Source organism: Schistocerca cancellata, chromosome 5 (assembly GCF_023864275.1).
Source record: "Schistocerca cancellata isolate TAMUIC-IGC-003103 chromosome 5, iqSchCanc2.1, whole genome shotgun sequence".
Taxonomy (NCBI): domain Eukaryota; kingdom Metazoa; phylum Arthropoda; class Insecta; order Orthoptera; family Acrididae; genus Schistocerca; species Schistocerca cancellata.
The window spans coordinates 647,223,071-647,249,246 of NC_064630.1; the positions used below are offsets into that span (position 1 = coordinate 647,223,071).

Genomic DNA, 26,176 nt, shown 5'->3' on the forward strand with positions numbered 1-26,176 from the left:
CTACTACAAACAGCATAGCGAACGCATTATTGTGGCCAAGATAGATACGAAGCCCACACCTACCACAGTAGTACAAGTTTATATGCCAACTAGCTCTGCAGATGACGAAGAAATTGAAGAAATGTATGATGAAATAAAAGATATTATTCAGATCGTGAAGGGAGACGAAAATTTAATAGTCATGGGTGACTGGAATTCGAGTGTAGGAAAAGAGAGAGAAGGAAACGTAGTAGTTGAATATGGATTGGGGCTAAGAAATGAAAGAGGAAGCCGCCTGGTAGAATTTTGCATAGAGCACAACTTAATCATAGCTAACACTTGGTTTAAGAATCATGAAAGAAGGTTGTATACATGGAAGAACCCTGGAGATACTAAAAGGTATCAGATAGATTATATAATGGTAAGACAGAGATTTAGGAACCAGGTTTTAAATTGTAAGACATTTCCAGGGGCAGACGGGGAATCTGACCACAATCTATTGGTTATGACCTGTAGATTAAAACTGAAGAAACTGCAAAAAGGTGGGAATTTAAGGAGATGGGACCTGGATAAACTGAAAGAACCGGAGGTTGTACAGAGTTTCAGGGAGAGCATAAGGGAACAATTGACAGGAATGGGGGGAAGAAATAGAGTAGAAGAAGAATGGGTAGCTTTGAGGGATGAAGTAGTGAAGGCAGCAGAGGATCAAGTAGGTAAAAAGACGAGGGGTAGTAGAAATCCTTGGGTAACAGAAGAAATATTGAAATTAATTGATGAAAGGAGAAAATATAAAAATGCAGTAAATGAAGCAGGCAAAAAGGAATACAAACGTCTCAAAAATGAGATCGACAGGAAGTGCAAAATGGCTAAGCAGGGATGGCTAGAGGACAAATGTAAGGATGTAGAGGCTTATCTCACTAGGGGTAAGATAGATACTGCCTACAGGAAAATTAAAGAGACCTTTGGAAATAAGAGAACCACTTGTATGAACATCAAGAGCTCAGATGGGAACCCAGTTCTAAGCAAAGAAGGGAAAGCAGAAAGGTGGAAGGAGTATATAGAGGGTCTATACAAGGGCGATGTACTTGAGGACAATATTATGGAAATGGAAGAGGATGTAGATGAAAATGAAATGGGAGATACGATACTGCGTGAAGAGTTTGACAGAGCACTGAAAGACCTGAGTAGAAACAAGGCCCCTGGAGTAGACAACATTCCAGTGGAACTTCTGACGGCCTTGGGAGAGCCAGTCCTGACAAAACTCTACCATCTGGTGAGCAAGATGTATGAAACAGGCGAAATACCCTCAGACTTCAAGAAGAATATAATAATTCCAATCCCAAAGAAAGCAGGTGTTGACAGATGTGAAAATTACCGAACAATCAGTTTAATAAGCCACAGCTGCAAAACACTAACACGAATTCTTTACAGATGAATGGAAAAACTAGTAGAAGCTGATCTCGGGGAAAATCAGTTTGGATTCCGTAGAAATACTGGAACACGTGAGGCAATACTGACCTTACGACTTATCTTAGAAGAAAGATTAAGGAAAGGCAAACCCACGTTTCTAGCATTTGTAGACTTAGAGAAAGCTTTTGACAATGTTGACTGGAATACTCTCTTTCAAATTCTAAAGTTGGCAGGGGTAAAATACAGGGAGCGAAAGGCTATTTACAATTTGTACAGAAACCAGATGGCAGTTATAAGAGTCGAGGGGCATGAAAGGGAAGCAGTAGTTGGGAAGGGAGTAAGACAGGGTTGTAGCCTCTCCCCGATGTTATTCAATCTGTATATTGAGCAAGCAGTAAAGGAAACAAAAGGTAAATTCGGAGTAGGTATTAAAATCCAAGGAGAAGAAATAAAAACTTTGAGGTTCGCCGATGACATAGTAATTCTGTCAGAGACAGCAAAGGACTTGGAAGAGCAGTTGAATGGAATGGACAGTGTCTTGAAAGGAGGATATAAGATGAACATCAACAAAAGCAAAACAAGGATAATGGAATGTAGTCGAATTAAGTCAGGTGATGCTGAGGGTATTAGATTAGGAAATGAGACACTTAAAGTAGTAAAGGAGTTTTGCTATTTGGGGAGCAAAATAACTGATGATGGTCGAAGTAGAGAGGATATAAAATGTAGACTGGCAATGGCAAGGAAAGCGTTTCTGAAGAAGAGAAATTTGTTAATATCGAGTATAGATTTAAGTGTCAGGAAGTCGTTTCTGAAAGTATTTGTATGGAGTGTAGCCTTGTATGGAAGTGAAACGTGGACGATAAATAGTTTGGACAAGAAGAGAATAGAAGCTTTCGAAATGTGGTGCTACAGAAGAATGCTGAAGATTAGATGGGTAGATCACATAACAAATGAGGAAGTATTGAATAGGATTGGGGAGAAGAGAAGTTTGTGGACAAATTGACCAGAAGAAGGGATCGGTTGGTAGGACATGTTCTGAGGCATCAAGGGATCACCAATTTAGTATTGGAGGGCAGCGTGGAGGGTAAAAATCGTAGAGGGAGACCAAGAGATGAATACACTAAGCAGATTCAGAAGGATGTAGGTTGCAGTAGGTACTGGGAGATGAAGAAGCTTGCACAGGATAGAGTAGCATGGAGAGCTGCATCAAACCAGTCTCAGGACTGAAGACCACAACAACAACAATCACTGAAAATGTGTTTCAAAACATGTGTAAGGCTTGCATAATGCTGAAAGGCTGCAGCACCTTGCATATATTAGCAACCTAGTCAGTGACAAATGAAATCTTATTAAGATGCTAAGGTGCTGGGGATTTATTCCTAAGAATTTGAATAATGTTATCCCAATGTATTTCTTAATAAATTCCTCAGCCCCCCCCCAATTATGCCCTGGGGAACATTCACATGGGCATCCATGGGTCCAGTAGAACTCATGCAAGGCACAATGACAGACAAGGAGTTTTTTGTTATGGTTTTCGGGTGCAGACCACACACATACCTTCATGATGACCATGCTTCCCGATGGCAGTAGCATTTTCCAGTAAGATAATGCACCGTGTCACAAGGCCAGGAGTGTGATGGAGTGGTTTGAGGAAGAAAGTGGTTGGTTCCAATTGGTGCACTGTCCGGTATTGTGACCTTGCTGGGGCAGTTTTCGAAATGTAGACTTCTTAAAACGTTATTTTAACATTTTTCAGAGCATTTTAGAAGTGTGAATACAACATTTATAATACTGGTAATAAAGAAATTCTATCATACCACATCTCAAAATCTGTGGTTCCGACTATAAGGGGTATTGGTGCATATCGTCACAAATGAAGCATTGGGTGAAGGTGTGAAAATGAAATGAAAGATAGGGAATGAACCCTTAACAGTGCTTAAGAGCATGCACTATCTCTTACTCGGTAGATATGGTCATGGTAATACTATAACGGTCTCAACAGCTTTGCCCATATGACAGATGACAGCAGAACTTTACAGCTCACTGTCAGCGTCAAAATTTCCACAAAGTGGATCACGAGCAGAGCAGTGCAGAATGTTAACTGAGAAGCTCTTGGCCTCAAATTTCATGAGAGGCTGAAGGTCAAACACATTCAGTGATACCGCAGCTGCTGTAAACTGGTGACGAGGGTAAGAGATGAGGAAGAAGAAGTGTGCATTGTGTGAAATAGGGTCATTCTGGTTTAGCTCTCCCCGCTGACGATCTCCTTTGCGTGAGCAATATATTCACTTACCACAATGAGCCACAAATTTGAAAAGGTGTCCACTGCAAAATAATTACAGTATTGTTTACCATGCTAAATGTTTCAGCTGCACATTACCTGTGCTGCTGTGTTGCTTTCCTCTCCTGTGTACTTGGCACCTCTCCGTCCCATATTCCTATCCCATGCACTTGCTGCCTCTCTCCCATCCGTCAGCCACCCTTCCCTCTACTCTCCCTCCCACCCCACACCTCCTTTCGTCCATCACCCCATTCTACGTGGTACAATTCCTCAATGCAGTTGTAGAGAGAGAGAGAGAGAGAGAGAGAGAGAGAGAGAGAGAGTCTGTCCTGTAGCCTGAAAAGCGATTCACCTGAAACCATACTCCTGTGCCTTTAAGTTCTAATGAAGTATAGGAGCCATTAGATAAATGGGTTTTATCCTTCCCCCCAATTTTTCAGCTGGCTCTGGTTCTGCGGCGGTGAGGACTTAAGTCCAGGGATTGGTTGGTTCCATGAGGCAAATTTAAATTTTTTAGTTCTAGTGGCCAAATAGTCATTGGATTTTGTAGATAAAATTAGATCTGTATAGCCTTTTGGCATAGGATCTGCTATTTTCCGGCTTCCAATTTTTATTTTGGAGGAGCTATGAAATTTTTGCACCAGCAGATACATCGATCTATTTTTCTGAGACTACCTGCTCATATTTATGGTATTCTCTGGCTGTCTGCAGGAGATTGCAAGTATCACTTCAAGCACAGTTTTGCACTGGATAGTAATACTATTCTATATCTGTCTCATGTCATCACTATTATTGATTCTTTTTTGACAGTCAAAGTGTGTGAGCTTGTGATAGTGAATGGAAGTACCTTGTAGGCCTTTTTTGTTTTGGCATGTGATATTACTAGTGAACAGCTTTGGCACATTTCCTGCAAGTAGCCACATTTTGCATTTTGTGCTATTTGAAAGGAGCAGGCTATGCATTGGCACCATATTACCTCATTAACACCTCAAACAACACTACCCTCCTTGTGCACTCATCATAGTCACCTACACTGAAACCATTACATGCACAACAAAACATTCATGCTTCACAAAGGAAAGGCACCGAATGGGTGCAATCAAGAAACCCTTTCCATTTATGTGGTTGAACCACTAGGTGATCCCCACCACCAATGCCATACAATGATTACTTGTACATTAATCCACTGATTAAGAGGACTCCTGGATATCAGTTCATAAACGCAGAAATTAATGTGTTTCATTGGACAAAATATGTTTCACATTTAAAGTTTCATTTCCAATTAGGCCAATTCCTGGTGGATATTGATAATTATATCACCGTTAAATAATTCCGATACAGCCTTCGACTTCACATAATTCTGGCTCAGCTTGTCCACTGACAAATCACTAGGTTACCTAGAAACTAAACATGCATATAAATTTCTATTATATGATGATGGTGCATTGTCTGCAGCCTCCCAGTATATGTGCCTCTAATCTGTTCGACATCTCCTCTATATTCACTCATTTCAAACTTTGTTAACATTTTAAGGAGGATATGAAGTACAAGCTTTTCGCAAAATGGATATGCCCAAAAGTGAATGAGCAACTGATGAAGAATATGCAAATAATAAATAAATAAATAATAAGACTTCATGGGCCAGGCCTTGTCGTGGCAGGGTGGCTCAGTACTCAGTGATCAGACAAGGCAGGGAAGCTGAGCTTCCTGTCATGGAAAACGAGAGGGGAAGCATGCTAGTCCACAATGTGAGATTTTCAACAGCAATGAAGGAAGCAAGGAAAACCACTAATTTGGTAGAACTGGTGGGATAGAGATCCTGTGAAATCCACTTTGCATTTGACATGTAGCAAATGGCAAAGTGGTCAACATCTGATCACTGGAGGTGTGGCAGGAATTCTTGTTATGGAGCTAATACTACAGACTTTAAAAACTGGTCTTCAGTCCAAAACTTGAGATAATCAAGTACCTTGAGGCACGGCAGCAATCAGTCTTTTACTCCAGGTCATAATCCACTTCTACCAAGAACAGTACAACCAGACTACTGAATTCTGGGGCATCTGCACCTACACACAGAGGGAGTTGGAGTCCTTTAGCCAACTTTGCCCAAACACCAAAACCTTTTTCGACACACTAAGTACAAAAAGTATCTCAAGAGCAAACACTGAATGAACAAAGAAAACAAATACTGGCACACTGATGAAAAGGCAATGGATTTTGGGAACTACACAATTTCAAAAGTAAAACAGACAAACAATTACAGAAAAAACGCTACTTTTAAGGGTTACCTTTGCAGTCAAACAGGAGATACTCACCTGCAAAACAAATGTGATGCCTGTAAATAAAAGGCTAATGAAAATCTCCCCTGAAGTGTGAAAGTAGAACATACACACTAATCAATGCACACATGCCAGTCCATATTGAAAATTAAGCCAACTACAAAAAGATAGACCAATAATAGGGAATGCTAGAACGAACAGTATCTACATTTCCACAAAAACATACCAAAATCCTACATGATGATTTCAATGCACAGCTAGGCAAAGAATGAAAGTACAGAAAAACAATTGGAAAATTAACAGCACATAAATGGACCAACCAAAACAGATGAAGATTAATCAAACTCTGCAAACACCTCGACACACTTAAAAAAAAAAAAGAGGATGATATGGAGATCACCAAGCTCACCCATAGGTGACCAAGCAGCAATCTCTTATTCAAACCACTAAGAAATTATGAACATCCACGTCAAAGAGAGAGCAAATGTAAACTCAGCCGTTACCTGACAAGAATAGATTTGACACTAACCAGGTCCAATCATCTTTCCCAGAAGCAGTCAAACCGTTTGCAACAACTGCAAAAGCAAATTGACCAAAACAGTGCAAACGCTAATTCCTCTGTAGAACAGGAAAAAGCAATGTTGGTGGAATGACGAATGTTGAGAATGCAATTCAATATGGACAGAATGCATACAACAATAAGACAGCAATAAGATGGAAGACTACTACAGAACATTCTTGACAGTGAGGAAAGAGAGCCAAGTTAATCTTGAAGACCAATAGGAAATATGAAAAGGGTGAACTACTGTATTTTACAAGGCTATGAACTATAAGATGGACCTCAATTTTTAAGCAATTTTTTTAAATAAAATTTTTTGCCTTTTTTGTTATTAGACTGCAGGGTCAAACTAAAAAAAATTCTTAGTTTATAGAACTGAACTGACCTTTAGAATCCCTGAAAATCATCATCTGAACTTTCTTCTTCTTCTTCTTCTTCTTGTTCTCCTTCTTCCTCATCACAATCGTCCTCTTCATATATAAGAAGGTTTTCACTGCCATCAAGAGTATTACTTATGCAGCATTACTTGAAAAATTTAACAATATGTCTTCTCTCACTGTAGACCACTGGTGCTCTTGTTTGATTGTAAGTTATTTGAAAGCTCCCTTCAGCATGAATTCATGTTGGATTTCATCCATCATCCATTTGTTCCATTCCTCTCTAGTACACACTTTAAATGGTTTATTTATCAAGACATCAAGAGATTTCAATTGTGAAGTAAGCCCTCTTGGCATTACAGCAAGCTATGTATTTCCTCATCTCAATTCCTCTTCCACAGAATTTTTCAACTGACTACCAAACTGATCTAGCACACAAAGAGAACTTAAGCTTAGTATCATGAGCACAACACCAAGGACAACAGCGTAGTGCATTTTTTCATGTCCACCCTTCCTTCTCTCCCACACTCTGTAAGTTCATAATTTCATACCAGCCTCATCCATCCAACCCTTGTCATGTATGTGAACAACACCTGGCAGTATGTAGAAGGTTTTGGCATTATTTTGTGCTGGAAAATGATCACTGGATTAAGTTTAGTGCTATCACAACAACATGAAAGGACAACAGTGTAGTGCATTTTTTCATGTCCACTTATTTTTATAGTTACAGTTTTAGCATCTTTCATGGCAAAGGTTCTGTAATTCTGCACATCAAATGTCAGAGGAGTTTTTTCCAACTTCACTATTTGGCTTAGTTCCACACTGTTTTGCTTTCAATGTTGAATAATAAAGTGATAGAAGATAATACTTTCTCTTCATACTCTCGTGGCATCTTCTGAGACTTTTTGGTTCGCATGCCTAGTCCATGACGCTTCATAAACCTGTAGCACCAACCACCTCCACCCTTAAAGTCTGTTAACTTCCGCCGTAGGGTTAGCTTATGAGGGTTTGAATCATTTTTGTATTAATTCAAATGCCATTTTGATGGTGTCCTTGAATCGATTTCAATATGTCATCTACCAGTTTTGCCCATTTTGCATTCAGTCCTCTATTTGCACATTTAGTCGTCCTCATTTTTTTCAGTTCTTTATTCGCCCGCCAGTCGTGAATGGTTTTTCTGTCGGTGGAGTACCAAAATGCTGCTCAGCTACTCAGTTTCCTGCATATGCTTTCTGCATTACTTTCAATTTATAGCTCACATCATATGAATACATTTGATTTTTTTTTCCATTACGAAACTAGCTACTAGCAAAAATACTGTACTGTTACCGATAACAGAAATCACTTTCAATTCAAGTCCACTGCACCACTGACTGCAATGGTACATCGTAGGCTAGACAGTGTTCTAAGTTTGTGAGGCTGGGTGGGAGGGAGACAAATGTTAGCAAGTTTGTGAGTCCCCGCACTCATATCAATTTCGAGTATAAGAGGCACCTGAATTTTTCAGAGAAAAAAGTGCGCCTTTGTTACTTGAAATCGAGAATGTCTTCGAAAGAAATAACACATTAAATTTCTATAAGAACTGCAAAACTAAACTCACAGGATAACTTACCAGATATTTCAAAGAACTACTAAACTGCAGAGAAACAATGCAAAGATTCCCACTACAAGAACTGGAGGACACTAATCCAAATTCACTACGGCCAAATGAGGAAGAAATTGCTAGACTGATAAAAAGACTAAGAAATAAAAAAACATCAGGGAAGATGGATTGTAGCAGAAATCCTCAAATCACTAGGCTCAAATACCATAAAAGAAATTACCCAAGTCATGCAAAACATTTGACAAAAGGAACTGATTCCTGAAGATCAGAAAAATGAGTACATTCAACCATTACACAAGAAAGAGGTGTAAATAATTACAGGGGAATCTCACTAATATCAGTTGCATACAAAATTCTATCCCAGTGTTTTCTTGACAGAGCACAGAAACAATATGAAACAAAAATCTGAGAGCACCAGGCAGTATTCAGACCAGGCCACTCACGCCCAGAGCAAATCTTGAACCTAAAGCTAATCCTAAGACAGCAGAGAATTTGTGACAAAAATTTGGTCTGCACATTTGTTGCCTTCGTAAAAGCCTATGACTCAGTTGACTGAATTATTCTTCCAAATACCAAAGTAACAAGGTCTAGGTCCGAGAAAGCTTGCAATCACAAAATACAATGGATGGATACAAAGTCAAAGGTTAAATTTATCATGGAACCCTCAGATCATTTTGAAATCAAAATGGGAGTGCAACAAGGAGATGGGCTGCCTCCATTGCTTTTCAATTGTGTTCTTGATAAAACAATACAAGAAGGCACTAACAGAAAAAAGTACTCAAAACTGGTCAAGTAATCACTTTAGGCAGAGGAAAGTTATCTGTGGATTGGCTAGCATTTCCAGATGACATAGCAATATTAAATTGTGACATTTCATCAGTCCAAAATAATATTGAAATCTGGAAATAAACTGCAGGAAAAGTTGGTCTCCAGATATTCTTCACACAGGTGCAGTACATGACCTACAACAAACAAGCACCAAAGTTCATGGAGACGAAATACGGCAAAATTTAAAAATTTCTACAATCTAAATAGTTCAGTGAAATCATTCAGGAAAATGGATTGAAATATAAGCAAGTGGAATTAGGTGGCGAAAGTTGGAAACTGCATACTGACTTACCCAAATTAACTACGACTAGAAACATATCTTCAAGCACACAAAACTAATATGCTGCAATACAGTAATTAAACCAGAATGCCTTTTTGGATCAGGAACAATAATTCTGTACAGGAAAGCATACACTGAAAACACCGAGAAAAGGGAACGCAAAAATATAATAAAAATTCTAAGCCAAAAACTTGTAGTGAACGATACCAATTCACAAGCAGCCAGGAAATCAAACAACACACAAATATCCATAGGTTAAGATTCTAAGGGCACACTAAATGAACGAAGCATGACAGACTTACAAAATAAATAGTAAACTTCTGATAACATGAGTATAGACAAAACAGACACATTGAAATGGATTGACAAGATCAAAATTGATCTGAAATTAGCAGGCATTTCCTGAAGATGTCCAAAATCATGAAAACTTCAGGTCAAAAATTAACAAATGGCAAGTTGATTAAGAGGAAAATTCAATGAAGAAGATTGGAAAAACATGGTATGAAGAGGGAAAGAAAGCCCCACAAGAGAATGAAAGGAGTACGGGGAAGGCAAATGCCTGGGATGAGAGGTTTTTAAGAGTCCTGGATCTTTTCCAAGCAGACAGCTTAAACAGTCTTGATCTGGTACCCTATATGAATTCAATAAAAAAATGATAGTGAAAGGCACTAGAATTCTTTCAATATTTTGCTAACATGTTAAGTCCAAGAAGAAACTGCAGAAAACTGGCTCATAGAGATGAATCCAGAATGGACTGCAAGTGTTACATCATTTAGGACTGCTGATTCTGATTATCTTCCTGCCACCATGTTTTCTGATGCAACAATAACACAGTTCCAAGACAATGGAGCAGAAAGCGGCAAAAAAAGGAAACTAACCAACATGATTTATTACATTTGTGAAAAGCCTCATTTCTCACTTGGCACTGCATCCATTGAGAGGATCTTCTTCACCTAGAGGTGTGTCTGGTCAAAATAAAAACTAATTTGGGAGAGAAAAGAGCCATTAAATTAGTGAAGCTCTATAAATTTTTGCATGCTTCTACAAAGGAATAAATTGTATTTTGTTTTCATTATGATACTACATTAAGTTAAATTTTTTTTCTGGAAATGTAAATGATATTTAACAGTGTTTCTTAGAAAAGTCAAAGCACAATATTAATAAAATAAATTCTTATGACAGTAAATAGTTGCCTTCAATAAAAATGAAGACTTTTTAATTTGTTTAAGGATAGTCATGCAAAATTTGTATGTTCATTAGATTTTCATAATTAAATATGGTTGGCTGTTTTACACTTTTTTTAAATGTCTGGTTGCATTACAACCACCCTGGCAAATGCCCATCTTCTAAGTATTTGGCAAAATCCTAATGGGTTTATGTGCATATAATAATAACAGTAATAATAATCAACAATAATATAATAAGACAAAGAAGAAGGCCACAATGTGTGTTAAGATTCCCAACTTGATCTATGATTTTTGTAAGTTGTCAATTTCTTCACCTTCAACAGTGATTTGTTAACGTGAAAAATGCCAAGTTAAACTACTGTTCGGAATTAATTTTGAACTGTAGGTCCCCCTATAACTGAAAGGGTAAGTCAATTCAGAGATCAGTGGAAGGAAAGGGTGTACTTCTTCCATAAGTCCATGCCTAGTAAAGCACAGTAGTGTTCTAACCTATCTTTAGCTTGAGGGCTGCTTTACTTATGAGCCTTGTTTTCAAAATTGTAATAAAATAACACGTAATACATTACAAATAATTCACTTTAAAAATCTCAGATCAACAAACCACTAAGTGTTCGTGCAAAAAAATAAAATTTTACCTCAACTCATGTGGTTAGAGAGAAATTATGTGCAAATGTACAATAGAATCAAATCATAGCATTTCATAAGTTAGTAATAACAACGACAGGCACTTAGAATTGTGTTAATCAAGGAAATTCCAAAGCTCAAGACAAAACACATCAAACTGTTTCATCGATTCAGAACAGAAATTACTTACTTGAGAAGGGCGGTGTCTCTACCATTAACTGCTCCAGTAAATATCCCAACATAGTAGTACTAAATGTGTGATCTCTGCGTATGCCCAATGCTTTATGAAATAGATCTACTGCGTCTGATGTGTTTCCAAGCAGGGCATTCACAAAAGCCATGGCAGCATATGTTGATGCGTTCATTGGTGAAAGTAACAACGCCTATATTCAAACAGTGATAAGTACGTGGTCAAAATTATATCTGCTTTGATTACTCAAGTGTCATCAGAACTAGAACTGCCTTAAATTTTAATACTAAATATTGGCCATTACTGTAGTGTTTATTAAAATGGTCAAAAGAAAAGATAAACTGAACATTAATCCATTTCTAAATTAACTCAAACTCAAATATAGTCATTGGTAATGTTATTTATTAACTAAGTCATTTAGCTATTTACAGAGTTTCCACAATGACATGCTATTACTACAGTCTGGTTTCTGTAAAACTTCTAAATAACCTTCTCTCCATGCATTTTACCCCTACTACCTTCAATATTTCAAAGATCATAGGCCAGATTACATTTTCAAAAGCTTTCTCTAAATCTACAAATCCTAATGACATAAATTTGCCCTTCTTTGACCTATCTCCTAAGGTACGATACAGATGCACGTCTTGTTATCATATTACAGATGTAGGCTGACGTGCAGAAGACATGTAAACATCTGATGCCACATGGATCAACAGACTGACAGTCAAATCGAAACCAGCTGTATTTTGACAGCCATCTTATCCACTGCACTACATTCATGAACAATGTCAGTACCATGTTTGAAAACTGTTTTCCTCTAAAAGTTACTCTACTTCTGCAGAGTAGATATGGATGGAGGAGTTGCCACATTTATTAAAAACTGCCATAAATTCAAGAACACTGACATTAATAAATTCTGTTTAGAGCAGCATCTAGAAGCATGTGCAACAGAAGTAGAGTTTCATAACAGATCCTATATAATAGTAACTATTTACCGAGCACCTGCAGGAAATTATAATCTATTCATAAATCATCTAGAAGCTCTTTTGGGTTATTTAACAGGAAGAAACAAAGAAATTTTGATTACTGGTGACTTGAATACAGATTTTCTAATGCAATATTCCAGTAAACATTTACTGCAGTTAGTAAATGTTGTCTTTCAATCTAACTCACACTGTAAACTTTCCAACTAGGATCACTAAATCCTCAAGGACAGCCATTGATAACATTTTTATAGACAAATCAAAGGAACAAAATCATATCATAAAACCTGTAATAAATGGACTGTCGGATCATGACATGCAGCTCCTTGTTTTAGATGTAAATTCTAAGCAGATTATCAAGACTGCTAAATCTGAGTACAGGAGAGTAATCAATCAAACCAAAAATTGGGTGTTTTTGAAAACTGCTCAAAGATATGAACTGGAAAGATGTTTATAGTTCTCATGACATGAATGAAAAATATAACACATTCATGAACAATGTCAGTACCATGTTTGAAAACTGTTTTCCTCTAAAAGTTACTCAAATTAAACAGAAGTCTATAATAAAACCATGGATTACACAAGGAATAATTCCTGTAAGACAAAAAGGAAAATGTATCTGTTGACCAAGAATAGCTCCAATGCTGATGATTTAGCTAAATACAAGGAATAGTGTAAAATATTAAAAAAAGTAATTCAGACATCTAAACAAATGCACTACAAGAAGAAGGTAGCAATGTCAGGGAACAAAATAAAAACAATATGGGATATAGTGAAAGAGGAGACTGGTAGAACCAGAAAGGAACAGGAGCAAATAGCATTAAGGGTAGATGACACATTAGTAATCGATGGGCATAGTGTGGCAAATCTATTTAATAAGTACTTTATATCCATTACTGATAGAATGGGATTGTCAAGATCAGTAAATCATGCCCTTGAATATCTGAAACTAGCCTTTACAAATAGCTTCAGGTACATGAATATGTCACTCACTTCACCAAAAGAAATAACTTTTATAACAAAAGCTCTAAAAACAAAGTATTCTAGTGGTTACGATGAAATATCAACAAAGTTAATTAAGGCATGTTCTTGTGAGCTTAGTACAATTCTAAGTTACTTGTGTAACCAGTCAGTTATAACTGGGACATTTCCTGACTGTCTAAAATATGCAAATGTTAAGCCTCTACTCAAGAAAGGGGATAAAGAGATACCATCAAACTCCAGAGCAATTTCACTTTTGCCAGCATTCTCAAAAATTTTAGAAAAAGTACTGTACAGGCAGCTTATCAACCACAAATAACATATTACCAAGAACACAGTTTCACACCTACAGTGAAAATGTACTTAATTCATTAAATAACAAATTACAAGCAGCAGGTATTTTCTGTGATTTGTCAAAGACATTTGATTGTGTGAACCACAACATCCTTTTAAATAAATTAGAATTCTATGGTGTCATGGGCAGTGCTGCAAAATGGTTCAAGTCATACCTCGCTAACAGGAAACAAAAGGTGTCAGTGAATTAAGTCATCAGTCATCATCAGAATGGGAAGAAATTACATGCGGTGTCCCACAAGGATCCATCTTAGGGCCATTGCTTTTTCTTGTGTACATTAATGATATCTCATCAGTTAGACTGCCAGAAGCAGAGTTCATTTTGTTTGCAGATGACACAAGTATTGCAATAAATAGTAGGTAGAGTGTAGTTCTAGAAACATCTGCTAATGATATTTTCATGGATATTAATAAATGGTTTAAAGCCAACTCACTGGCATTAAACTTCGAAAAGACTCACTATATGCAATTCAGAACCTGTGAGAGGTTTCCACCCAGCATATGCATAAAGTATGAAGAAGAGCAGATAGAAGAGGTTGACAGTCTTAAATCCCTGGGATTACAACTTGATAATAAATTCAGTTGGGAGGAGCACACCACAGAACTGCAGAAACACCTTAACAAATCTGTATTTGCAATTCGAGTGTTAGCAGACATAGGCGACAAAAAAATGAAAAAGCTTGCATACTTTGCCTACTTTCATTCCATAATGTCATATGGTATAATATTTTGGGGTAACTCTTCAAGTAAAACAAAAGTTTTCAGAGTCCAAATGTGTGTAATACGTATTATTTGTGGAGTAAATTCACAGACGTCCTGCAGAAACCTCTTCAAAGCACTGGGTATACTAACTACTGCCTCTCAGTATATTTACTACTTAATGAAATTTGTCTTAAATAATATATCTCTTTTTCCGACAAACAGCTCAGTTCACACATACAATACCAGGAACAAAAATGATCTGCACAAGGACTTAAAAGCACTTACTTTAGTTCAAAAAGAGGTCCACTATGAAGGAATGCTCATCTTCAATAATTTGCCGCCAAACATAAAAAATTTAGTTACAAATAAAAATCAGTTTAAAAGGAGCCTGAAAGACTTACTAGTGACCAACTCCTCCCACTCCATTGACGAATTTTTTAATAGAAACAAATGATGTATATATTCATACTATTAGTATTGTTATTTCAGCTTTTTTTTTTAAAAAAAAAAAGACATGTTCCACGTTCACGAGGATCTCCTCAGCACGGATCTACGGAACGAAAAACTAATCTAATCTAGTTTCCAAGTTACTGATACGTTTGTGAAAATTTGTGAACAGTGATCAAGAAAGCCAAGAGAGCCACAGAAATGGAAACACCTCAGCTCATCACAACGAGGCTACCATGCCATAAGAACAAAGAGAGTGAGTGTTTCAAAACATTTTCACACAAACACCAGTCCAGCTCTACAAAGTGACATTGCCTCTTACTAGGTTTTCTCTTCTTCCACAAGATAACCACAGCATTCTTGAAAAGACTATTTAACATTTGTATGATCTTATTGTGAAATTGTTTTTGTAATGCGATATAGCCTGATGATGAGGTATTCCCTCAAAACATGTTGCACAATCAATAAATAATACATTAGTTAACAAATTTTGTGACTGGTAGTGGTAGTTAAAAACCTTTACGTATTTCTTGAGACAGTCATGATCGTAAAATAGTCAAAATGGCTTCAAATTTCTCAGGAGTTAGCTTCTAACAGTTTTTCCATTTTTATATGAATAACTTGGGGGGGGGGGGTGTTATTTTGCAAGTATAATATATCTTGCACACCATGTGGAACAATCTTGTCATGCCTGGCTCACATAACAGCCTTAATAACTCTGAGGGAATTTTCTCCTGGGACCTAGCTTCCATGTAGGTCTCTTGGTGGTCTATCAACCTGAACCTACTTTCTCTTCCTATAATACTGTCCTCAGTTTATTTCCCCTATATAGAACCTATATATGTTCCTTCCACTTTTCAGGGTGAACTTCTCTGCTTAGTATGGGGCTTGCCAACTGAGAGGTTGATATTCATACAGCTGATTTTCTTTTCTCTCCATCTCCCTATCTCACTGGCCAGAGCATCTGGCTGCTATGCACAAGACTCATGTTTGAGTCCTGGTACTGCAAATGATTTGTCCTTGGGGAGAGAACTGGATCTGGTTGCACTTAGCCTCATGAGCCCCAACTGAATACTTATCTGAATGAGTAGCAGATCTAAGGTCAAGAAAGCAGTCAACAGGTGAGACAGCTATGTGCTGACCCTACAACAACAAGCAGAGGATGACATGGTGTTCAGCGGGTCCCAATTGGCCCACTCAGGGTCCAGCTGTAGAGCTTTGCTTTGCTTTTTGGTTCTCTTTTCTCCAAAGGTCCTTCTAATTGTCCTACAAGCAGCATCTATCTCTCCTGGAGTTACGCCTGTTTCGACAACCTCGCATTTGTTCTCTAGCCATGCCTGCTTAGCTATTTTACACTTTCTATCAACCTCGGTCTTAAGACAAGTGCATTCCCTTTTGCCTGCTTCATTTTCTGCATTTTTATATTTTGTCCTATCATCAATTAATTACACTATCTCCCTTGTTATCCTCGGATTTCTACTAGGTTTTGTTGTTTTACATTAGTGATCCTCTACTAAGTTCTCTATTTCATCTCTCAAATCTACCCATCTGCATTCTATTGTATTCCTTTCCATTGTTTCAGTCCAATATCGCCTAATTCTTTCTTTGAAACTCTCAACAACCTCTGGTTCCTTCAATTCATCCAGGTTCATAGCCATAACTTCCTACCTTTTTTCAAATTTCTTCAGTTCATAATCAATAAATTTTGCTCCGAGTCCACACTTGCCTCAAGAAATACTTTGCAATTTAAAATCTGTTTTCGAAGTCTCTGTCTCATCATTATATAATAAAGTTGAGACCTCCCAATGTTGCCCTGTTCTATTCCATGTATACAAACTTCTTTTGTGATTCTTAAACAAAGTTTTAACATAATTTAATCATGTTCTGTGCAAACACTACGAGGCAGTTTTCTCTTCCATCCCTTTTCAGTAGTTAGTTTTCTCTTTCCATTTTTCCTTCTCTACCTCTTCCTACTACTGAATTCCAGTCATTCATCACAAATTTTTTTTCTCCCTTAATAATATGAATAATTTCCTTCATATCATCATACACTCTTTCAGTATCTGCATCATCTGAGGAGCTAGATGGTACATAAATATGTACTACTGTGGTGGGTGTTGGTTTCATGCCTGTCTTGGCTACAATAATGTATTCACTATGCTGTTCACTGTAGCGTACCCGCATTCCTATTTTCTTATTCATTATTAGTCCTACTCTTGCATTACCCCTATTTGATTTTGTATTTACAACCCTATACTGATCTGTTCTTCCTGCCACAGCAATTCACAAATTCCTGTTGTCTCACAGGTAAGAACTGACAATTGATCACTAGGACTATTGTGCCATTCCCATTATAAAAAAGAGGAAGAACTTGTCTCCAGACACAACCAGTTTTGGAAATTTTCATGTGGACAGAAACTAGCTTAGTGAATAAGGCCTGAGGCAGAGTATTAATGCACACTGTATCTCGGCACTTTTGTGGGTGCAGAAGAATCAGCAGAAGTCAGATGATTTTGGGGCAGTACAGATTTGTTTTTGTTCATTGTCAACCTTAGCTACGAAACAATACAGCCTGCCATAGCAATATTGCATTGTGAATGCAATCTCGGTTTGAGTGTGTTGCTTGATCTGCAAGGAGGAGGCAGTGCATTTTTTCCTTCAGCCCCTCCCATACAGCCTATATACAACGGAGCAAATGTCTATTTACACCTTCAGCATCACACACGAAAACAGGCACGTTATATTTATATAGAACAACCTTCAAAGCCACCAATTCCATTACTGTGTTAATTCTGAAATTATCTCTTTGTAATAATTCAACATCAAGAACTCATCCCACTGCCCATCTTGTATAAGCTGAGCAAGCTACACACTTAGAAATATCTGACACTTTTGACCTCCAAACAAAAGTGCTAATGTTTCCTGTCTTATGGGATATTCTTTGGGCCAGTAAATCTAATATTAATAAAGTATTTTCAGTACAAAGAAGTACACTATGAATATTATACTGAGAGTTGGCAACCGAACACTGGCTTAAGAAAGATTCAGTCACAGTTTTAAACAAATTAGAAAACTTTACAGTAACTTAACAGTTTTCGTAGGAAAAAACAGAACCTATGGGGGTTCCTGTATACTGGTTAACAACTCATTAGAATATAAAGAAAAAGACAGTTTTAATTTTCTTAACAAAGAACTCATATTTGAAAGTTGCTGTGTAGAGCTAGGACAACATAATATTATTATTATCTCAATATATAGGATTCCAGGTAGTGATGTGACAAAATTATTTTTAGCGAAAGTCCAGTATCTGTTACAAAAACTCACAAAAGAAAAGAAGAAAAAATAGTAATTGCTACCGATTTTAACACAGATACAGCGAGTGAAACAAGCTTGTCAACTAAGTTTGTTGACTTAACTGAAGGATATAGCTTTAGACTAAATTTCACTCATTTCACAAGAGCAAATGAGCAACCTGCAGCGTGTATAGACAATATTTTAACATATTAAACATTTAATGACAGTGCCAAATTTTCTTTAGACCTAGATATCTCAAATCACTATGCTTTGCCCATTTATTTACAAAAAAGTAAATAAAGAAAATGGAAGGAGTTGTTCATGAAAAGACAGTTCAGTGAAGAAAACATACACTTGGTCTGTTGTAGGCTGAGTGAGGTAAATTGGTCATTACAACATGAAAGCTCACGTTCAAAAATTTTTGATAAGTTTTGAAACAGCTTTTTCCATGTTTTCAATGAAACTTTTCCACCCATATTCTGTCACAGAAAGGCAAGTAATAAACTAAAGTGGATTACTACTGGCATACTAATATCTAGTATAGAAAGATACAGCTACATACTGCGCTGAAATTCAATAACAGTCCTAAGTTCATTAACTATGTTAAATCATACAAAAATATTTATGAAGGTTGTAAAAGCAGCAAAGAAAATGGCAAATACTAAATTTATCATCTAGCACAGAAATAAATCCAAGGCAGTATTAACAGTTGTCAAATCTGAACTTGTAATCAGTCGCAGCCACCAGGAAATTTTTAAAATAAAGAAACAAGACAAAATAATTGTAAACCCTGGTCAAATATCAGAAAATTTTAACAAAATTTTTATAACAGTAGCAAAATCTTATGTTGATGTAGACTCCTGACAAGATAATGCACATTTATTTGAGTCAAGTTGGAGCAAAATCAGAGTCTAATTAAATTTGACAAAGTAACAGTAAACGATGTACAAAAAAAAAACTATATTAAATGTAAAAAATAAAAATTCTGTGGGATGGGATGAAATACCTGCCAAAATCATCAAAGCAGCTTCAAATATAATAGAACATCCATTGTCTGATACTATTAATAAATCCCTTGAAGAAGGCCTACTTTCCAGATGTTCTAAAATGTGCAGAAGTGAAACCACTATTTTAAAAAAGCTCTAAAGAATATATGACAAATTACCATCCAATTCCCCTTTTTCCTGTGTTTTCTAAAATATCGTTGCAATCCAAATTCAAAATTTTTGTCACAAATTTAATATAACATCAAAAAATCAATTTGGCTTCCAAAAAGGCAAAAATACAATTTATGCAATTAATGAATTCATAAATAAAGTTTGTTCCACCTTACATAAATCACAAAAGCTGCAGAAATCTTCTGTGACTAATCCATAGCGTTCATCCGTGTGAACAATTCACTATTATTATACAAAATGCAAAAATATGGAATTACGGGCATTGCCTTACAGTGGTGTAAGTCATATTTGAAAAAGAGACAGCAAAGGATAGCTGTAACATCACAGAAAAATACTGCTCGAAATGGAGAACTATCTCACAAGGGGCTCCACAAGGATCAATTCTAGGCTCAACTCCCCCCCCCCCCCCCCCCCCCACCCACCCACCCACCCACCCCCCCTCCATAAATGACTTACCTATAAAAATAAATCATCATTCAGTTTTATTCGCTGATGACACATCAGCACTGATAGCAAATAAAAATGCAGAATAAATACCCAAAACTGTTATAAAAACTTTAGAAAATCTATGTGTGTGGTTCCATTTAAATATTTCAAAAACACAGCTAAACTAAATATTTCAAAAACACAGTTAATGCCGTTTAAGACAAAACCGTAAAAAATAAATGATACTTAAATTAAGCATGGAAGACTGGAACTAAACGAAGCCGAATGTGTTAAATTCCCGAGACTCTTTAGAAAATAAACTGAATACCCCAGAATTTGCTATGTCAATCTTAGCCAATGTCACTGCCATAGACACAAAAGAGGTAGTGTATCATAGCTACTTTGAGGCAATAATGAGATACGCCATTGTATTTTGAGAAAATACTAGCAGATACGAATTATGAGGAACAAGTGCACTGCAAAGCCAAGAGAATATTATCAGCCACTATTAAGAGACCTAGATATACAATTGTTCCCTCACTGTATGTATATGAAATAAATCTTTTCACAAATAATAATCCAGAATTCTTTCCTCCAAATAACTCATGGACATGAAACTAGAAACAAAGAAAGTTTTATTTTTCCTACACACAGACTCAAACTTTCCACACAGACCCCACAATATATGGGGATGAAAATATACAATTAGTTAAAAAAGAAAATTTTTCAAAAAGATTGAAACTGATGCAGTAAAAATAAAATTATATAGCACTCTGGTACAAAAATACTATTATTCTACTGATGAATTTTTTAATGATGATCTGATCATTTGAGCAGGATAAAAATTAGTAGTATATATAGTCAAACATTCTATAGATCTAGTAAATGTTGTATTCCTTGTACAACCTATTATAGTTATAACCTGACAAGTCTCCTGTACAATAAATCAATGATTTGACATGTATGTTATCAGACAATAAAATTCTGACTCTGATTCTGAAGCCTCTTTTTTGATGCTCTTTGGAGTTCCTACACTCATATACCAAATTTCTTTAAAGTTACTCATGTCAAAAATAAATAATAACTCATGTCAAAAATAAATAATTAAAGTCCCTATTTATAGTACACATGCATAAATTCCCATTCCCAAAAAACAGTAAACTTAAGAAAAAGTATATTAGCCACATCTGCTATAGGGTAAATAAACATTTCAGGTTCCCTAGTCAAGCTATCACGAACCATGTCTCCATCAGCAGTAGATGAAGAAAGAAAGAAAGACACAGAAAGAGAGAGAGAGAGAGAGAGAGAGAGAGAGAGCAACAGGGACTTACATGCATCGAGAATAGAAAATAGTGCATTGAGCATGGTTAGCCATTAGCTGAAAGCTGGATTTGTGTAATAAAATCTAAAAAAAGAATGACTGATTGCTGCACTATATAATTTATAAGGTAAGACTATTCCCAAAAGGAATTGGGAAAAGTAAAATGGCGTAAAACTACTGGGGAACCACTCCGAAATAGAAAATGAAGGCAGTGAACAAAAAAAGGAAAACATACAGTAAAAGGAAAAGCAGGGAAGGTATTAAAATCATAGAGCAGATGGCCCAGGCTGGCTGATCAAAAGAATAAAAAATGATGATCCAGGCACTCTGCAACATACTACAATCTCCAGCCTAAAAGAAAAGGTGAGTTGAACACACATAGAGAAAAGACAAACACCAAGGGAAACAAAGCAAAGAAAGAGTGACGATGAGGGAAAATCGAGGGAGGGTGGAGGTATGGGAGAGAAGGCCATCCATCCTTAGAGAGTATGATTAAAAAAGACCCTCACGAATAAAAGATAAAACTAAATCAGCCAATGAGACATTGTCAACCAACACCACAGTTGGGGTGCTGGGAAGGTAAGTGCGCCACAGAACGGCTAAAATTGGCCAGTCCAACGAGAGGCGGACGACCGTCATACGGGAGCCACAGCGACACCAAGGTGGGTCACTGCGACAGAGGAGATGGGCACGTGTTAACCAAGTATGGCCAATGCAGAGCCGGCAAAGGACAACAGAGTTCCTGCAAGTAGCTCGCACAGATGACGACCACACATTCAGTCTCCGGCAGGCAGATATCCAGAATCGGTTTACCGGTAGCCTGTTTGGCCAGGCTGTCAGCAAGTTCATTGCCTGGTATCCCAACATGTCCTGCAGTCCAAATGAAGGTCACTGAAGGTCCACAGTTGCCAAGAGCATAAAGAGACTCCTGGATAGTCATTACAAAAGGATGTCGAGGGAAGCATTGGCTGAGAGCTTATAGGCTGATAAGTGCTCAAGAGCACAATAGTGAAACACTGCAGCCATCTGGCAAGGAACACTGTTCTGAACCATCAGTGTAGACTATTTCCGAGTCCTGGAACTCGCCGAGAAGAGAGAAAAACTGCCAGTGGAGGGCCTTAGGTGGAACTGAGCCTTTTGGGCCTTGTGATAGGTGGAGTCGAAGCCATGACTGAGGTCTGGACCATGGAGGTGCACGTAAATGGACCTGCAGGAAAAGTGGTAGAGGGGAAGTGTCAGGTTTACTAAGAAGCAAGAAGACATGAACGGCAATGGGATTTCCAGTTCTGGGCCGCCATTGTGGGAGATGGATTGCCGTTTTAGGGAAAAGGAGACAGAAATTTGGATGGCAAGGCGAACTATGAATGTGGGCGGTATAATTTGCAAGCAGTAGCTGCCGCTGGAGTTGCAATGAAGGAACACCAGCTTTGATGAGGAGGCTGTTCAATGGACTCGTTTGGAAAGCTCCCGTTGCGAGCAGAATCCACAGTGGTGGATAGGATCCAGCAGATGCAGTGCTGAACCATACACCAGGCTCCCATAGTCAATACAGGTTTGTACAAGGGCTTTGTACAGCTGCACCAGTGTAGGATGATCTGCATCCAAGTTAGTGTGGCTCAAGCATCAAATAATATTAAGATGCCGCCAGCCCTTGTCCTTAAGCTGACGAAGATGGGAAAGCCAAGTTAAGCTGTCGTCATAGACCAGACGCAAAAAGCGGTAAGTCTCCATTACATTAAGTAATTGGTCACCAAGGTAAAGTTCTAGATGGGGGTGGACAGTACAATGACAACAGAAGTGCACGATGCAGGTCTTGGCAGCTGATAACTGAGAATCACGAGTAAAGGCCCACGACTGCGCCTTCTATATAGCTCCCTGCAGACAGTGCTCAGTCACAACAATAGAAGAGGAGCAGAAGGGAATACAAAAATTGTCAGCATATAGGAGGAGAGATACTGAGGACCCTACTGCTAACACAAGACCACTAATGGCAATTAAACGGAATAGGACATTCCTGACAGAGCCCTGCGGGATCCCATTCTCTTGTATACAGGGCACACTGTGGGAAGCTCCGAAGCGAACTCTGAAAGTGTGGAGCAACAGAAAGTTCTGTATAAAAATCAACAGCAGGCCCCGGAGACCCCACTCATGCAGAGTAGCGAGGATGTGGTGTTGCCAAGTGGTATCGTAGGCCTTCGTCAGGTCGAAAAAGAGGGCAATAAGGTGTTGTTGCCATGAAAAAGCTGACTGAACAGCAGATTCCAGGTGGATCAAGTTGTTGAGGGTTGAGCGTCCTTGACGATAACTGCTCTGGCACGAAGCCAGAGGGCCCTGAGACTCAAGCAGCCAACACAATGGCCAGCTCACCATACGCTCGAGCAGCTTGCACAGAATGTTGAAGAGGCTGATAGGACGATATCAACAGCTAGTGGGTTCTTACCAGGCTTTAGCATTGGAACAATGATACTTTCCCACCGTCGCTCCAGACGCGGTTGAAGACAGCAAGGAGGTGGCACTGCTAAGCCGCTGACAGATGTTTAAGCATTTGGGAATGGGTGCGGTCTGGGCCACGGGATGTGTCAGGACAGTCGACAAGGTCACTGAGAAATTCCCATTCATTGAAAGGAGAATTATATGGCTCAGCATGGCATGGAGCATAAGATAGGTGTTGTTGTTCCACCTGCTGTTTGAGGTGACGAAAGGTGGGGCAGTAATTATCAGATGCAGGGGTGCGAGCATAATGCTCAGCAAGACGCTCTGTGATTATGTCTGGATCAGCAGATACAGCCCCATGTGTAGAAATGCCAGGTACACCCGCAGAGTGCCTGATAGCCGTAAAGTCGTTAGAGATTGGTTCAAACCTGGGGAGGAGAGGTTCGTGTTCCAATGGTGAAGACGAAGTGCTCTCAACAGCCCTGCTTCCATTGTCTGATGAGTAAGCAGAGCTGGGCACATAGCCATTTGAAGGCAATAAGATCCTCCAGGGACAGGTGGCACTTATGATGTTGGGAGAGCCGCCTACAGTCTCTAATGGGCGCAGCTATTTCCAGTGACCATCAAGGCGCTGACTTCCACCAGGGACAAGCTGAGGAACAAGGGAACGCCAATTCAGCTGAAGCAACAATGGTAGTAGTGATGGTGTGGATCATCTCAATGATGTTGCCATGCAACAGAGATTCAACAGTAGTAGCGGGGGTGAAAGCATCCCAGTCAGTCTTGGGAAGAGCCCATCGTGGCAAGTGTCGAAATGAGGGACACGGGGGCGGGGGCAGGGACAGGAAGAGTGGAACGTGGTCACTACCACACAAGACATAATGAGCTATCCAGTGATAGACAGGAGAAGGGCAGGACTGCAAAACAGAGAGATCAATGGCTGAGTATGTGCCATGTGCCACACTGAAATGTGTAGGGGCACCTGTATTTAGGAGGCAAAGGTCGAGTTGAGTTAGTAGGTCATCGACATCTTTACCGCAGCCAGTAAATCCACAAAGGTTATGGACCTAGAAGTAGAAAAGGTGAAGGGAGTTGGAAAATTAGTGCAGCCCCAATACATGGGCCAGCGTGTTACCATCTGGAGGGAGGTAAATGTTACAGATGGTAATGTCCTGTGTTATCCTCACCCAGACAGCCAAAGCTTCTTAAGGTGTTTGAAGGGGCACAGGATTGCTACAAACAGAGGTAAGGACAAAGATACAAACTCCACCTGACAGTCTGTCACATGTAATATGGTTTTTGTAGTACCCCAATAGCCACAAAGGGCGGGGGTCCGCATTGTGGCAAATTAGGTTTCTTGAAGGGCAATGCAAAAAGCAGGTCTAACACTTAAATGCTGTCGTAACTCAGCCAGTTGGGAGAAAAAATCACTGCAGTTCCACTGGATGATGATGCTTTCCGCAATCAGGGAAGGCATGTAGTGACCAAGGAGGCAGGTTATGCCTCAGCATCACCTGCAGTCACTGGTTGAGTATTTGTATCCATTGCCATTGCGGATGAGGTGGCTGTGAGATCTCCACCTCGTCCTCAGATGCAGAACAAAAGACCGAGTTATAGAAATATGTGGCTTGACAGTAGGAATGAGAGATGAGAAAGAGTTCTGCAATAGATTTCAGGTACTAATAGGGAATACACTCACTCTTCAAGTATCACAAGAGGAGAAGGTATACTTAGAAATGGCAGGGAGAGGTGTGAAGATTTCAGTTGGATTACACCATGATCAGACAAAGATTCCAAAGTCAGATGTTGGAACACGTGTAACCAGGAACAGATATAGAATTAGATCATAATTATATACTAGTGATGAAGAGTAGGCCAAAGTTTAAGAGAATTGTCCAGAAGAATCGATGTCAAAATAAGTGGAAACTGAAGTACTGAGGAATGAGGAAATGTATTTTATGTTCTCTAACACTGTATATACTGTGATAATGAATAACACATTTGGCAGTTTGTTGAAGAGGACTGAACATCTCTAAAAAGTGCAATCAAAGAAGTTGGACAGGCAAACAGGTATGAAAAAGGTAACCGTGAAGAAACCTTCGGTTACGGAAGAAATACTTCGATTGAACAATGAAAAAAGTAGTACAGAAATATTTAGGGAAAGACAGGATTACAGCATTATAAGTAACTTAAGAATGAAATAAATAGTAAAAGCAAGGAAGCCTTGGCAAAATGACTGAAAGAAAATGTGGAAAAAAATGCTCTTTGGAAAGACTAATTCAGTACACAGAAAAGTCAAAACAACTTCCAGTGAAATTAAAAGCAAGGGCACAGCACTAACTGTGCAATAGAAATTCCACTGTTAGGCACAGAGAAGAGAGTGGACAGGTCAAAAAAGTACACTGAAGGCACCTACAAGCAGGATGATTTGTCTGATGATGTGACAGAAGAACAAATGGG

At 38.4% G+C, this 26,176-nt stretch overlaps 1 protein-coding gene across 1 annotated transcript in view; it reads right to left on the reverse strand.

Annotated features, from left to right (window-relative positions):
• LOC126188256 (cell division cycle protein 16 homolog) overlaps positions 1-26,176 on the reverse strand; it is a 203,730-nt gene that overhangs the window by 14,783 nt on the left and 162,771 nt on the right. The window contains exon 11 of the mRNA XM_049929822.1: positions 11,598-11,790. Within this exon, the coding sequence (XP_049785779.1) occupies positions 11,598-11,790 (193 nt within the window). The remainder of the gene's footprint in view (positions 1-11,597; positions 11,791-26,176) is intronic.